General features: G+C 41.0%; 5 protein-coding genes across 5 annotated transcripts; 3 read left to right on the forward strand and 2 right to left on the reverse strand.

Moving 5' to 3' along the window:
• Positions 1-248: 248 nt before the first annotated feature.
• On the reverse strand, positions 249-3,500 carry GCK72_013779 (uncharacterized protein; the record flags this gene model as incomplete). The annotated part of the gene is made up of 7 exons (XM_003096875.2): positions 249-337; positions 388-529; positions 579-689; positions 737-1,597; positions 1,644-2,583; positions 2,637-3,361; positions 3,405-3,500. The coding sequence occupies 7 exons, from the start codon at positions 3,498-3,500 to the stop codon at positions 249-251; spliced, it is 2,964 nt and encodes a 987-aa protein (XP_003096923.2).
• Positions 2,971-6,158, forward strand: GCK72_013780 (uncharacterized protein; the record flags this gene model as incomplete). Its single annotated transcript, XM_003096880.2, has 5 exons — positions 2,971-3,048; positions 4,215-4,379; positions 4,429-5,348; positions 5,418-5,676; positions 5,742-6,158. 5 exons carry the CDS (start codon positions 2,971-2,973, stop codon positions 6,156-6,158), a joined length of 1,839 nt encoding a protein of 612 aa, XP_003096928.2.
• An 858-nt stretch (positions 6,159-7,016) lies between these two features.
• Positions 7,017-9,839, forward strand: GCK72_013781 (uncharacterized protein; the record flags this gene model as incomplete). Its single annotated transcript, XM_053729980.1, has 10 exons — positions 7,017-7,120; positions 7,168-7,318; positions 7,395-7,614; positions 7,660-7,733; positions 8,017-8,052; positions 8,296-8,451; positions 8,499-8,817; positions 8,862-9,156; positions 9,209-9,436; positions 9,818-9,839. The coding sequence occupies 10 exons, from the start codon at positions 7,017-7,019 to the stop codon at positions 9,837-9,839; spliced, it is 1,605 nt and encodes a 534-aa protein (XP_053584752.1).
• Positions 9,840-10,288: 449 nt separating this feature from the next.
• GCK72_013782 (uncharacterized protein) lies at positions 10,289-11,992 on the forward strand (the record flags this gene model as incomplete). The annotated part of the gene is made up of 7 exons (XM_053729981.1): positions 10,289-10,330; positions 10,395-10,532; positions 10,584-10,712; positions 10,757-11,033; positions 11,123-11,513; positions 11,571-11,723; positions 11,779-11,992. 7 exons carry the CDS (start codon positions 10,289-10,291, stop codon positions 11,990-11,992), a joined length of 1,344 nt encoding a protein of 447 aa, XP_053584753.1.
• A 280-nt stretch (positions 11,993-12,272) lies between these two features.
• On the reverse strand, positions 12,273-12,919 carry GCK72_013783 (uncharacterized protein; the record flags this gene model as incomplete). The annotated part of the gene is made up of 4 exons (XM_003096867.2): positions 12,273-12,458; positions 12,508-12,660; positions 12,711-12,776; positions 12,821-12,919. 4 exons carry the CDS (start codon positions 12,917-12,919, stop codon positions 12,273-12,275), a joined length of 504 nt encoding a protein of 167 aa, XP_003096915.2.
• Positions 12,920-13,196: the final 277 nt, after the last annotated feature.

Consider the following 13,196-nt stretch of genomic DNA (forward strand, 5'->3'; position numbering starts at 1 on the left):
TTAGATTGAAGACAGGGTAATAATTTACTCGAGTACCGTTTTTACGGTTTCAATAAGTGTACACGTTTTCTCGAAAAAAGAACGGGGAAAATAAATAAAAACGGGGGAAAGGCGATATCATGCAGAGCTTTCGTAAAAGTTCAATCGGCGCACAATTAAACAGGGTCAGAGGGTTCATTTGTAAGGGGGGAAATAATATGGGGAAAAATAATATGGGGAAAAATAAATTAGATCATACATTTTACCAATCACTTCTTTGACGACACGACCACTGGCTGATATTCGGGATTTTTCTTTAGAATAACCAATCCTTCAAGATGTGGTGTTACCGAAATATCTGAAAGAAAGAAATGTTTTTCATAAATCTCGTCTTCAATTAGAACTTACATTCCTCATTCGCCAACTCTGCACGTTCTCCATGGGCCAGAAGAACTGGTGTGGTATGGGTTTGGAATCCGGTGATGGTCTTCGGTTTTCCTGCTTGAGCGACAACGTCGACAGCTTGTCCCACACGAACAGATACGTTCAACTAAAACATCCCGAGTGTATACAAGGAAGATCCTTGAGAGCTAGTTTACCTGTTTCAAGCTTCCAGGCTTCATTTCATCCTCAATCAGAGTCGTGAGCATTCTTGGTTGCATTGCTAGTACCAACGTGTAGAGCAAGTAATGTTGGCGGCTGTTGAGCACCTGAGCTATCGAAAATAGAAGAAAGGATTCATTGAAACAGAACTCACGGTGTTGTTGGCGTCGAGGAAACAATAACAGATCGAGAGCAATGAAGCCAACGCACTAGGAGACAGCAACTGCCGATCTGAGTGCCATGGGTTCAGAGTCATTGTTCCTTTTCCGAGATGAGTCAATCCTTGAGCAATTCTGACAAGCATGAGCGAAACTTGATCTTTGTAGTGGTAAGATGCCAGATTACGGAGCATTGCAACTAGACGAGCATTATTTGTTCCTGCTCCAACAAGTCCCATGGCGAAAATTGCGTTATGAGCGGTATCGGCATCCGAATCATGAGAGAACTTTGAAAGAGTTTCCAGAATGTTGAGCTGTGGATTGGATACGGAAAGAAGCGAAAGAGCTAGTGGAACTGCCCGACGAATTACTGGTTCTCCATATCGAATAAGATGTCCGAACATGCGAAGAGCCATCTGCGAACCAATATCATCTCCCATTGCAATGAGTCCGATTCCGAGAACAGCGACAGCTTGTTGAGAAGAAAGGTCCGGTTTGGCCGGAGGAGCAGGTGTGGCATCGGTAGCAGTAGCAGTTCCAGCAGCCCCCGCAACGCCTGGAGCAGCTGGTGTAGCAGCAGGAGGAGCGTTATCGCGTCTAGGAGCACCTGGGACAGTAGCTGGTGTTCCAGAGGGTGCAGGCGTAGCAGTGGTATCCGTGTTTGTTCCTTGAGCAGCAGCTCGAGCTGGAGTCGCTGTAGCAGCGGCGGCTGAGCTAGCTCCACGTCCACCACGCGATGTGCTCTTCTTTTCTGCAACTGGAGTTTCATAGTGCTCCGAACAAAGATGAAGTAACTTCTGGATTTTGAGAACGTTTCCAGTTCCGGCATAAGCGCAAACTTCCACGAGTGTCGAAACCTTAAAAACATAATTTCAACTCCAATCATATAATGAAAGCACTCACCATTGCGCCAAATGGATCTGGAAGTGAACGGAGGCTTTCCACAAAGACATCACTCTTGTCTTGAGTCTGCAGGAAAATCAACGCAATTCCCAATGCCAAAAACCGCATGTTGGGATCAGTTAATTCAGTCTCGCTTTTGTCCATCAAAGCTTGAAGCATCTCCATAGCAGCTTCGGCATCAGCTGTTCCAACGAGAATAAGTCCTAGGGAAAGCCCAGCAAGACCTTTCACTTCCGGAATAGCAGATGGTTTTTGATCAGAGAGAACTTTTTTGAGTTCAAAAATGACACCTCTTTCCTCGTTTTTCGTCACCGTTTCCCTTTTCGAGTTAGCATAGGCCAAACCAAGACCAAGAATGGATCCCACTCTCATAATTGAACGATCAGACTGAACATGGTCAAGAAGAAGAGCTGAAGCTGGATCACATGCATCTTGAATTCCAGATGATATGATACCAATAGCCAAAAGTGTTCCCGCTTTAATGTAGTCGTCATTAATGTAAAGGAATCTATCACATTGTGCCAAGCCTGTGTCGATGTCCCATCTCCAAATCAATCCTTGCGACGCAGCTGCGGTAAGCATGCCATATTCCTTATTTTTATAGAACCATCTCGAAGCTTCTTCCGTTTCAGCCATCATTTTGTCTACTCCGAATCCGCAATTGACAAATCCATTAACCAAAGCAGCAGCTAGATTCATTCGAGTGGAGTCCGGCTGAGAGGAATTTCCAAATGGACGAGAATGCTCCAAATGAGACTTGTAGATTCCCTCAGGGGTCTTCGGTTCCATAATATCAAGCTCACGAGCGAGTGAGTGGAAATACTCGTAAAGATGGGAATTCGAGTTAAGCTCGGCAAGCGCATCTGAATCATCAGCTCCTTCGTAATCCAAGAAAATTTGATGACGACCGAGCAAGATAGCCATTTGCTTGCGAAGAAGTCTGTAAAAGCATTCATATTATTCCCAATACGTTTTTTTTACTATTAGACTTACGGGTCCGAAGCCTTGGCGAAGATTTCGCGCACTTTCGGGACATCGTTGACCATAATCGCGCAGCGAACAGATTCCAGGAATCGATTGAACTTCAGATAAAGCTGGAGGGCAGTGCGGATAAGAATAACATTGTCCGGATCTGGAGTCAAAGGTGCACAGGAAAGAAGATAAAGGCAAACACGCTGGTGATCTACTTCTTGAACGTAAGTTATGAGTAAATCAAGACGTTCAATTTCGATAAGCAAGTCACAAGCTTCAACTTCAGCATTATGTTTCATGTGATGACTAACAATGTCTTGAGTTAACTGAAGAAGTTCTGTCTTTCTTGCATCGGATGTTCCTTCTTTTTTCCACTCTTCTGACATCTCCATTGCCAAGTGCCGAACATATTCGTGTCCCCAGTCTCCGATTGGTTCGTGTGAACCAAGAATACGATAATTGATAGTGTCGGTTCGCTCATCCGAAGTCATTGCAAGCACTGAAATAATGTCAGCGCAGAGCTTTTTGACATCAGTAGCTGCAATCGATGCGTAGATCTCTTTCATTTTGGTATAATGTGGACGCATAAACTTGAGCGGTTTTGGCACGGAAGTCATTGAAGTTGTAGAGGCCCGGATCAGTGAGCGCATAGTTTCGAGTGATGGTTTGTACAGAGATGTATCGGGCTCAGAAAGACGTTGCACCAGGAGATTGAGATCTTCCTCAAGCTTCTGGTCTTCCTCCGTCTGAAGAATATGAATTTCTAGTTATCTATGTTTAAGTTCTAACCATTTCTTCTTTCTTGGGTTCATTTTTCCCAGTTCCCTTTTTGTCATCCAGTTTTTTTTGTTCAGCCTCAGGCTTCTGTTGAGTAGTCGCGACCATTTTACCGATCTGAAAGATGAAGTAATGAACGAGTTTACAAACGAAATGAACATCAAAAAACGTTTTGACAAAAATAGAAACTCTTGCCGAGTTCAAGAATTTTCGCTCATTACGTCTGCTGTTTTTTAACACTGCAGGGAACACGCAAAAAAAAACGAATAGCCTTTTCGCTCAAAACTCTGCTAAGGATTGGTTTTTGATAAGATGAAAAGGTAATAACAAACTTAAGCTAAAAAATCATCAAGACTGAAAAAAGTTCGCAGGAAAATGATAATTTGAACGAGGGCGGTTTAAAGGCGCAGTCATCATGACGGCCGGCGGGTCTCGCCACGAATGGCTCCGATTTGAAATACGTGGACGAGTTAACCACGTTTTCCTGTTGTTTTCGCGCTGTAATTTTAGCGCTTGGATATTTTTAATTTCAAGTAACGGATAACAAAAAAAATCAGAAAGACTGGAAAAAATTTATTATCACATCGGACTATTTGTTTAAAAATTCAGCTCAGAAAAAGCATACTATTCGGCTATTCTAATTTCACTGGCTATATTGAAAATAATGAAAAAAACATAATGTAAAACGATTTTGTAACAAACTTGCCTTTTTAATTGTCGTAAGATTTCAATTTCAAATATGACAAGCCTCAAGTTTATTTTTCCAAGTGCTTTGCTTTTACTGCGTTTAATCAGTTTCTTTATCTTATTTTCATTTTCCAGATGCGATTGCTGTTAGTCGTCGCTCTCTTGGGTGCGGTTTTTGCCGAAGATGAGTGGAAAGCCGTTAACGTTGACCGAACCATTGATGCAACATCACAAATTGTGAAAACTTCCACACTGTATTCATTTGAGAACATAGGAGCCGGACCACAGTCGAAAGTTTCAGTGAGTAAAACTTTATTTAACGGTTTTATTGAATTTTACGTATTCTAAGATTGCTCTCACAAAAGAAGAAGTTGCCGGTCTTTCTCACATCACTGCAGCAATCGATGGAACTAAAGGCAAGCTGAAGTTAGCCGAAAAACCTGTCGACCGGGGTTTGGGTATCTATGAAGTGGATCTTCGCACCCCCATTGCCAAAGGAGCTAAAGTTACGCTCAGAGTCAACCTTCGCCTAACTCAAGTTCTCGAGCCACTTCCAGCCAAGATTGCTCAATCAGAAAATCAATTTGTTGTTTTCCACACATCAGCTTATGTTCCATCACGGTACGAAACTGTTACCCAGAAGACGACCATCCGTACTACCCAAGGCGGAAAGCTTCTTTCGGCAACTACAGTTTCTCCTTCGAAACAAGAAACGGAACGTGTTTCCTACGGTCCTTATGCCAATATTCCTGCATTTGAGAGCAAGCCAATTAAAGTACATTACGAAAACAATTCTCCATTCGTTGTCGCCACTATCGTCGAGAGATATATTGAAGTTTCCCACTGGGGAAATATCGCTGTTGAGGAATACGTTGAATTAGTTCATAAAGGCGCTGAACTTGATGGTCCTTTTTCAAGAATCGATTATCAAATGGATCGTCGAGGACGCCGTCAGCCAGCTTTCCAGCAGTTTACGACTGTTCTTCCAGCTCAAGCTAAGGATATTTACTACCGTGATGAAATTGGAAACATTTCCACATCGGCCGTCAGAATCCGTGCCGATAGCGTCGACGTTGAGATTCGTCCGAGATTCCCATTGTTTGGTGGATGGAAAACTTCCTACATCATTGGATACAACTTGCCATCAGAGGAGTACTTGTACACTAAAGGAAACCAATATGCTCTGAAGACTAAGTTGTTCGACCACGTTTTCAGCGATATTGTGGTCGAGAAGCTTCGCACTAAAGTTCTTCTTCCCGAGCATGTCAAGTGAGTGAGAAAACCATAAATGATCAAACAGATTCACTTTTTCGATTCGCATAAAATTGATATTTTCAGACGAGTTAAAGTTGTCACCCCATATGTTGTCGACAGGCGTCCTGACGAACTCAAGCCTACATACCTGGATACCACTGGTCGCCTTGTTGTTGTCCTTGAAAAGAATAACGTCGTCCCCGACCACAGCCAATTTTTCACCGTCACTTACGAGTTCAACCACATGGATATGCTTCGTGAGCCACTCCTTGCTGCGGCTTTCTTCTTCTCTCTGTTCTTTGTGATGATTGTGTACTCCAGATTCGATTTCACTATTTCCTCGGTGAGTTATTTTCAGAGTTTTGAGCAGACATATATCACTTTATGACGATAAAAAAATTATTTTAGGACCCAGCCAAGGAAGCCGAAGAGCGATCTCAACTCAGCCTTGAGAAACTATCAAAGTCTGTTGACTCCAAGCAAGCAGCCTATGACGCTTTGATCGATGCTGCACAGCACTACAAGTCAACTAAAGACGAAGCCGAACTTCAAGAGGCTAAGAAAACTTTCAATGAAACTAGAAATCAAGAGAACTCTAATCTTACGGATAAGATTTCTGCCTTGAAAACCGACGTTGGAATTGCTGCGGCTGAAAAGGCTGCTGAGCTATTGAAATATGACAAGGCTGTGTGCGACTCTGTGGAGAACTATATCAAAGCTGTGGAGAAAAGCACAACCAAAACAGCTGGACCAGAAGAACAACAGTTTGTGAACAAAGTTAAAGATGCTAGAATCCGTGCTGACAACGTGCTTGCCTCGATTTAATTTTCCACTCGATTCTCTTTAATTTATTGTCCAGAATAGGCTGTGAAGGAAAGTTATTTATTTAATATGTGATTTCTCTTGTCTCTCTCTCCCAAAGTTGTAATAATCTCCTTCGTCCACCATCTTTTTTATGGGTTTCAAAGATTGTTTTAATGTATTTTTCTGGGATCCTCAAGATTTATAAATTATTTTTTCCCAAAATAAATATGTGTTGTAGGAATTCTGACCGCGGTTTTATCAATCTCGCGAAATACTTTCTCCAGCTCGACTAAGTGAATTTTGTTTTGTCGGAAGCTTATGGGACTCTTTCAAGTTGCCGCCGCCCACTGAAATTCCAGCTTTCAATCATATCTCGAATGTTCTTTGTCCTCCTGTTCAGTATAAAAGTAGCCTCAGCAGCGCTATTCAGACACATTTCTTTCCAGCGCTGCGGAGGCCATCGAGTTTCTCTGTGTAATTTCGAATACACATTTGTTTTTTTCTCTACACTCTCCAAGGTGCTGACGAAAGCTGCGAAAACTCAGCATTTCCGACCTTTTTGATACTTTTGGAAAGCACCTTATTAATAAAACATGCTTTTCAAAGATTATTCATTTCTGGGAAACGCAGACACTCATTTTATGCGTCTATGGATTTGTATCTTGTCGGCACTCCATGGAAACCAAGAAATAATCTCCTTTAAGAGGATTTATTGGTTAAAAAGGAAGCCAGATACATTTTTCGTATCTTTCTGTCTGTGTAAATAAACGAATTTGATTGTTTTTTCCTCTCGATGTTATGGTTCTTCTCTCATTTTTTTCTCTCTTTCTGTTCTCGAAATTTTACGCTCTCAATTAACTGTACTACTTTTAGATTAAGATGGTTCGCCCGGAAGAATTCAATAGCTTGGAGCTCGACAATTCTCTCACCGACGGAGAAACTGTTCACGAAATGATGGCTCACAAAGCAGGACTGACCTACAAGTGAATTTTTCCAACTTGATTTTAGAATTAGTTTCATAATCTTTCAGTGACTTCAACATTCTTCCTGGATTCATCAACTTCGGAGTACACGACGTTTGTTTGGAGACCAATATCACGAAAGATTTGAAAATCAAAGCTCCACTTGTTTCCTCTCCAATGGACACTGTTACGGAGAGTGGAATGGCTATTGCTATGGCTGTAAGTCATGTTGAAAGACAAACTAAAAAATAACGTTAATCCTTCTCTCGTTTTAAATTATGAATATATTTTTCAGCTCTACGGAGGAATCGGTATTATCCATGGAAACTTCCCAAAACCAGAAGATCAAGCAGCTGAAGTTTTGAAAGTGAAGAGATTCAAGCAAGGATATGTAATGCAACCACATTGTCTCAGTCGTGATTCAACAGCTTTTGACATGATTCAAATCAAGAAGAAGTATGGATACACTGGAGCACCAGTTACCGAAGATGGTCGTGTTGGTAGTAAACTTATTGGTGAGTGTTTCTATAGGAAACAAAAATCATAATTTGTTTTCTCAGGAATGGTCACTTCGCGTGATTTCGATTTCATTACAATGGATGTTGCCGGCCAGAAAGGTACCCCGATTTCCGACGTAAGTTTGATATTTTAGGCACCACACGAAACTACATCACTATTCTAGTATTATTTGTTTAAATCACGCTCAAGATCGTTAAAGTTATTCAAATGGACTAAATTCTTGTCGAGTGCGTTTCCCGAAGTAATAATAAGTGATTCCACATATGTGCATGATCTTCTTCAGAATTTTATGACATTTATTCTTCAAATCTACCCTAATAATGTCCTAATCATCAACAACCGAAATCAAAAAACATCTAATCAGTGTGCTTTTCTCCACCCTAATTGTGTGAATTCAGACGAACGATGTGACGCCGACCACACCAATCACAAAGGTAAGGTTTTCTTACCCTGCAATCTACCCTTGTTTCTAACGCGTTTCTTTTTCTTTTACGCCTAACTTGGTCCGTTTCTGTCTATTCCTTCCTACTTTACGGTTCAGCACTTTGAAAACCAATGTGAACTTAGTTATCAGTATCCATAGAATTAAAGTTTCACTTTCACGCTTCAAGTAGTATTTCGCTATACGCATTCATTACAACTTGTTATCTGCTTCACAAGAAGGTTAACCTTTGCAGATTATGGTCGCAGTCGACCAGCTTCATTTGGGACACATCAATGATGCTCCGGAGCTTTCTCAAAAGAAACTCAAAGAACACAGACTCGGAAAACTGCCAATTGTCAATGACAACGGAGAGCTTTGCGCTCTTCTCTGCAGATCTGATTTGCTGAAGGTGGAATTAAGAACATTTGATTTTCACTAATTTTCGTTAATTTCCAGGCTCGTGATTACCCGATGGCTTCATATGACTCGAAGGGTCAATTGCTTTGCGGAGCTGCTGTCAACACTCGTGGAGAATCTCAATACACTGTTGATCGTATTGTTGAGGCTGGAGCTGATGTTCTCGTCATTGATTCTTCGAATGGATCGTCCACATATCAAATTTCCATGCTCCGTTACATCAAGGAAAAGCATCCACATGTGCAAGTAATTGCTGGAAACGTTGTTACTCGTGCTCAGGCTAAAATGCTCATTGATCAAGGAGCCGATGGTCTTCGCATTGGAATGGGAAGTGGATCGATTTGCATCACTCAGGATGGTGAGCTCATCTCATTGAAAGTTTCATTAAGTGCAAAATTTCAGTGATGGCTGTTGGACGTGCTCAAGGAACTGCTGTTTACGACGTTGCTCGTTACGCCAATCAACGTGGAATTCCAATTGTTGCCGATGGAGGAATCCGCGATGTTGGATACATTACAAAGGCAATCTCTCTTGGAGCATCGGCTGTAATGATGGGTGGACTCCTTGCCGCTACCACTGAGGCACCAGGAGAGTATTTTTGGGGTCCAGGGGGAGTGAGAGTGAAGAAGTACAGAGGAATGGGATCTTTGGACGCAATGGAAGCTCATGCTTCCAGCCAAGATCGCTATTTCACTGCGTAAGTTTAGGTGATCTGGTCTGACCAAACAAACTTGGAATGAATTTTTTAGTGAGTCTGATCAAATAAAAGTCGCCCAAGGAGTATCGGCTACAATGAAAGATCGTGGATCATGCCACAAGTTCATCCCATATCTTATTCGTGGAGTTCAACACGGAATGCAAGATATCGGAGTGCGCTCTCTTCGCGAGTTCCGTGAGAAAGTTGACGGAGGAATCGTCAAGTTTGAGAGACGTTCTACGAACGCCCAGTTGGAAGGCGGTGTTCATTCATTGCACTCGTAAGTTTGAAAAGCTAACACAATTCTACTCATTGAAAATTAAAAAAATCTTGTCCTGTAGAATAGAGTTTTCCTATGGTGAAAAATCATGATTCAGAATAGAACAGTCAACGTGGCGGGTTGGTACAATGATGATGAGTATGGCAGGTATTCAAATAAGTGGAAGTGTTGGTGGAATACCTGAGAACATTTTAAAAATGCAACCGGGATTCAACGATTACCAGAGTAATCCGTTCTCGATTGTTTACACTGAATAGTTTCTTTCGTGATGCACCAACAATACATTGTAATACAGATTCAGCACACTTCTACCTGTGAAAACCCTGTCTTATTTCTTCAGATTCCATTCGGTGTCATGTTCCAATATACTCGTATTTTCAGGTTCGAAAAGCGTCTCTACTAACCAGTGACATCCTCAACGAAGAGAAAAATTGTTAATTTTTTGTTGAAAATTGAAATATTCAATATTGTTCGCACCTCAACATTCAGCATTCTGCCCCCATAAATTGTTGATCTTACCCGCATTTCCCCATTCATCCCGTTGTTCTTTTTTCGAATTTGTCCTCTCCTTTCAGAATTTTCCTCGTAACTTTCTTTCCGATTAAAATTTTTTTACCACATGGGCTTGATTTTTATTCATGCAAAGAAGTTCAAGAAGGTCTCTGGATGACTATCTAAGTAATGTCTAACATAACCAACTAGAGAAGAGACGCAGAAAAGGCACATTTCTCGTTTTCGTTGACTGGTGCAGTCCTCGTGTTGACGCATTTCTTAACCGCGACTTTCGAATTTTAGGGTCATTTTTGTCGGTTTTCCTTCAAAACTAATACAAGTTGTGATTTCAAGTATATAATGGCGACATTAGATGGAATCAGTGTGAAGAACATTGTCAAGGTGAGTTAAATAAAGTTTCAAACTGTTATAAACCGAAATTAAAGATTATGTAATTTTTTCTAAGGTGGAGCGTACATCTGTTCATTCACACATTACTGGACTTGGCCTAAATCATCGCTTGGAAGCTGAATATGTGGCCGGAGGAATGGTCGGACAAGTTGCCGCCCGGCAAGCTGCTGGGCTCATCGTGAAAATGATTCAGGTAAAAATAATACAAAAAAGCGTTTGTCACACATCAAGAATTCAATTTTAGGAAGGAAAGATCGCTGGTCGTGCTTTATTAGTCACTGGAGAACCAGGTGCTGGAAAAACTGCTTTGGCTATTGCAATCTCGAAAGAATTGGGTATTGATACTCCATTCGTCAGCATTGTTGCATCAGAGGTTAGTTGTCTATACATAACTTTAAAGTTGATTTCAACTTTCAGATCTATTCGTCCGAAATCAACAAAACCGAAGCACTCACACAAGCTTTCCGACGAGCACTTGGTCTCCAAATTAAAGAAGAAACTGAGGTTTTGGAAGGAGAGGTCATCTCATTGGAAATCGACAGAGCTGCGAGTGGATTGGGACCGAAAGTTGGAAAGCTGACAATGAGAACTACTGATATGGAGACAATCTACGACTTGGGATCAAAGATGGTTGATGCTTGTCTGAAAGAAAAAGTTGTTCCCGGAGATGTCATTCAGGTCGATAAAGCTTCCGGTTAGTAGAGGAGTTTATGATAGTCACAACTAGTTACAGTTTTTTATTCATACAAATTGTGATCTTATGTTATTAATAATTGATTTCAGGCCGTGTAACACGTCTTGGTCGTTCATTCAATAGATCTCATGATTATGATGCCATGGGCCCAAAGGTCAAGCTCGTCCAATGTCCTGATGGAGAGATTCAGAAACGTCGGGAAACTGTCCACACTGTTTGTCTTCATGACATTGATGTCATCAATTCTCGTACACAGGGATATGTAGCTCTCTTCTCAGGAGACACAGGAGAGATCAAGGCAGAAGTGCGAGACCAGATTAACAAGAAAGTTCTGGAGTGGAGAGAGGAAGGCAAAGCCAAGTTTGTGCCTGGTGTTCTGTTTATTGATGAAGCTCACATGCTTGATATCGAATGTTTCTCGTTCCTTAACAGAGCCATTGAAGGAGAACTCAGTCCACTGATTATTATGGCGACGAACAGGTATGCATCCCATTTAAGATTATCTTCATAGAATATTTTAAATTTAATTTTGTTCAGATTGATCGAGAAGGTTCGTGGAACAGACGTTGAATCTGCTCATGGAATCCCATCCGATTTCCTTGATCGTATGCTTATCATTCACGCCAGCCCATATACTCAAGAAGACACCACCAAGATTCTCTCGATTCGGTGTGAGGAAGAAGGCGTCAAGTAAGTTAAATCAGTGAGTGAAGAAGTATGAAGAATTATCACTTTACTATTTTAGATTAGACAAAAGTGCATTGGATTTGTTGGTTAAATTACAATCTGCAACTTCTCTCCGCTACTGCATTCACCTCATCGCAGCTGCTGAAGTTATTCGTACCCGTCGTAAAGCTGAACAAGTTACCACTGATCATATCAGTCAAGCATATCGCCTCTTCTTCGACACCAAGAGATCTGAGAAAATGCTCACAGAAACTCAAGGATACCTTCATTAAATCTAAACTACAGTTTTACTAAAGCGACCGTTGATCCCCAATCCATTCAGATCCTCAAAATTGTTGATGTTCCCCCATTCTCACCTGTTTTACCACCTTTCACGTTTCTTATCATTTTTCCTTTTCCAATTTGTTACTGTTTCATTTTTTCTCCGACTGTGCCCCCGTACAGCGTTTTCACTTATGAAATCTAGTGAATGATGATTTATTCGCTCAGTAAGATTTAAGAAAACGAAAATTCGATAATCCAAAAGCAGAAAGACATTTTAAAAAAACATAATTAATGAGTTGGTGGGGTAATATGTGGTTTTTTGGATACCTTGGCAAAATCGGCAGGTGCCCATGAAATAAGAGATTTCTCATCCACTCCAACCAACTCAACTGGTGCAAATGTACGTTTTCCGATCGGGGAAACGGTGATCTTCTGGGTGAAGGCCCCATGTGGGAAAGTGACGTGGTGGGATAACTGAAAGTAGGTTTTTTTTTCGAAACAAAAGCAGAAATGAGTTAGTTACCTCTTCCTTGTTCGGTCCTTTGGTTTTATGGGTATGAGGTTTCTTGGTCACAGCCAGATCTAATGGTGCAAATGTTTTCTTGCCGAGTGGCGGGAGAGTCCATTTGTGAGTGAATGCTCCCGGTGCAAATGTTGGGAGTTTATGAACGAGTTCCTGAAAAAACACGTCCTCTTCTCAAATACGATATGCAATTGTTTCCAAACCTGTGGAGCATCCGAAATATGGAATAATTCTTCAGGTTTTGAAGACGACGGAAAGTGGCCGATTAACTGAATTCAAAGAATAATTATCACTAATCAGGAGAGCTCAGTACCTGTTCATTTCCAGATGAGAATGGAGATTTTGAGACTGGAACAGCTGCTACAGTAGACAAGAGCAAAACGGAGAAGAGGAAGTTGAGAAGGTTGTTCATTTCAACAAAACGATACTTCTCAACAATTTCAGCTGCTCTTTTATACAATCTGTTGACATTATTTTTCAGATTGTCTTGTTTTGATATTGACATTTTAACTTTGATACATCCGGTCTTATCAATTATATCTTTCAAAACATGGAAACTTTAATTTCGAAATGGAGGTTCAACGGGTAGCTAAATGTTTGATGTTCTCTCGTCAGTATGAATTTTATTTGTTTTGAAACGGAAGAATAGTGTAATCAAAAACAAGTGAAAACAAAATAAAAATGAAATC

This window comes from Caenorhabditis remanei, chromosome IV (genome assembly GCF_010183535.1).
Source record: "Caenorhabditis remanei strain PX506 chromosome IV, whole genome shotgun sequence".
Taxonomy (NCBI): domain Eukaryota; kingdom Metazoa; phylum Nematoda; class Chromadorea; order Rhabditida; family Rhabditidae; genus Caenorhabditis; species Caenorhabditis remanei.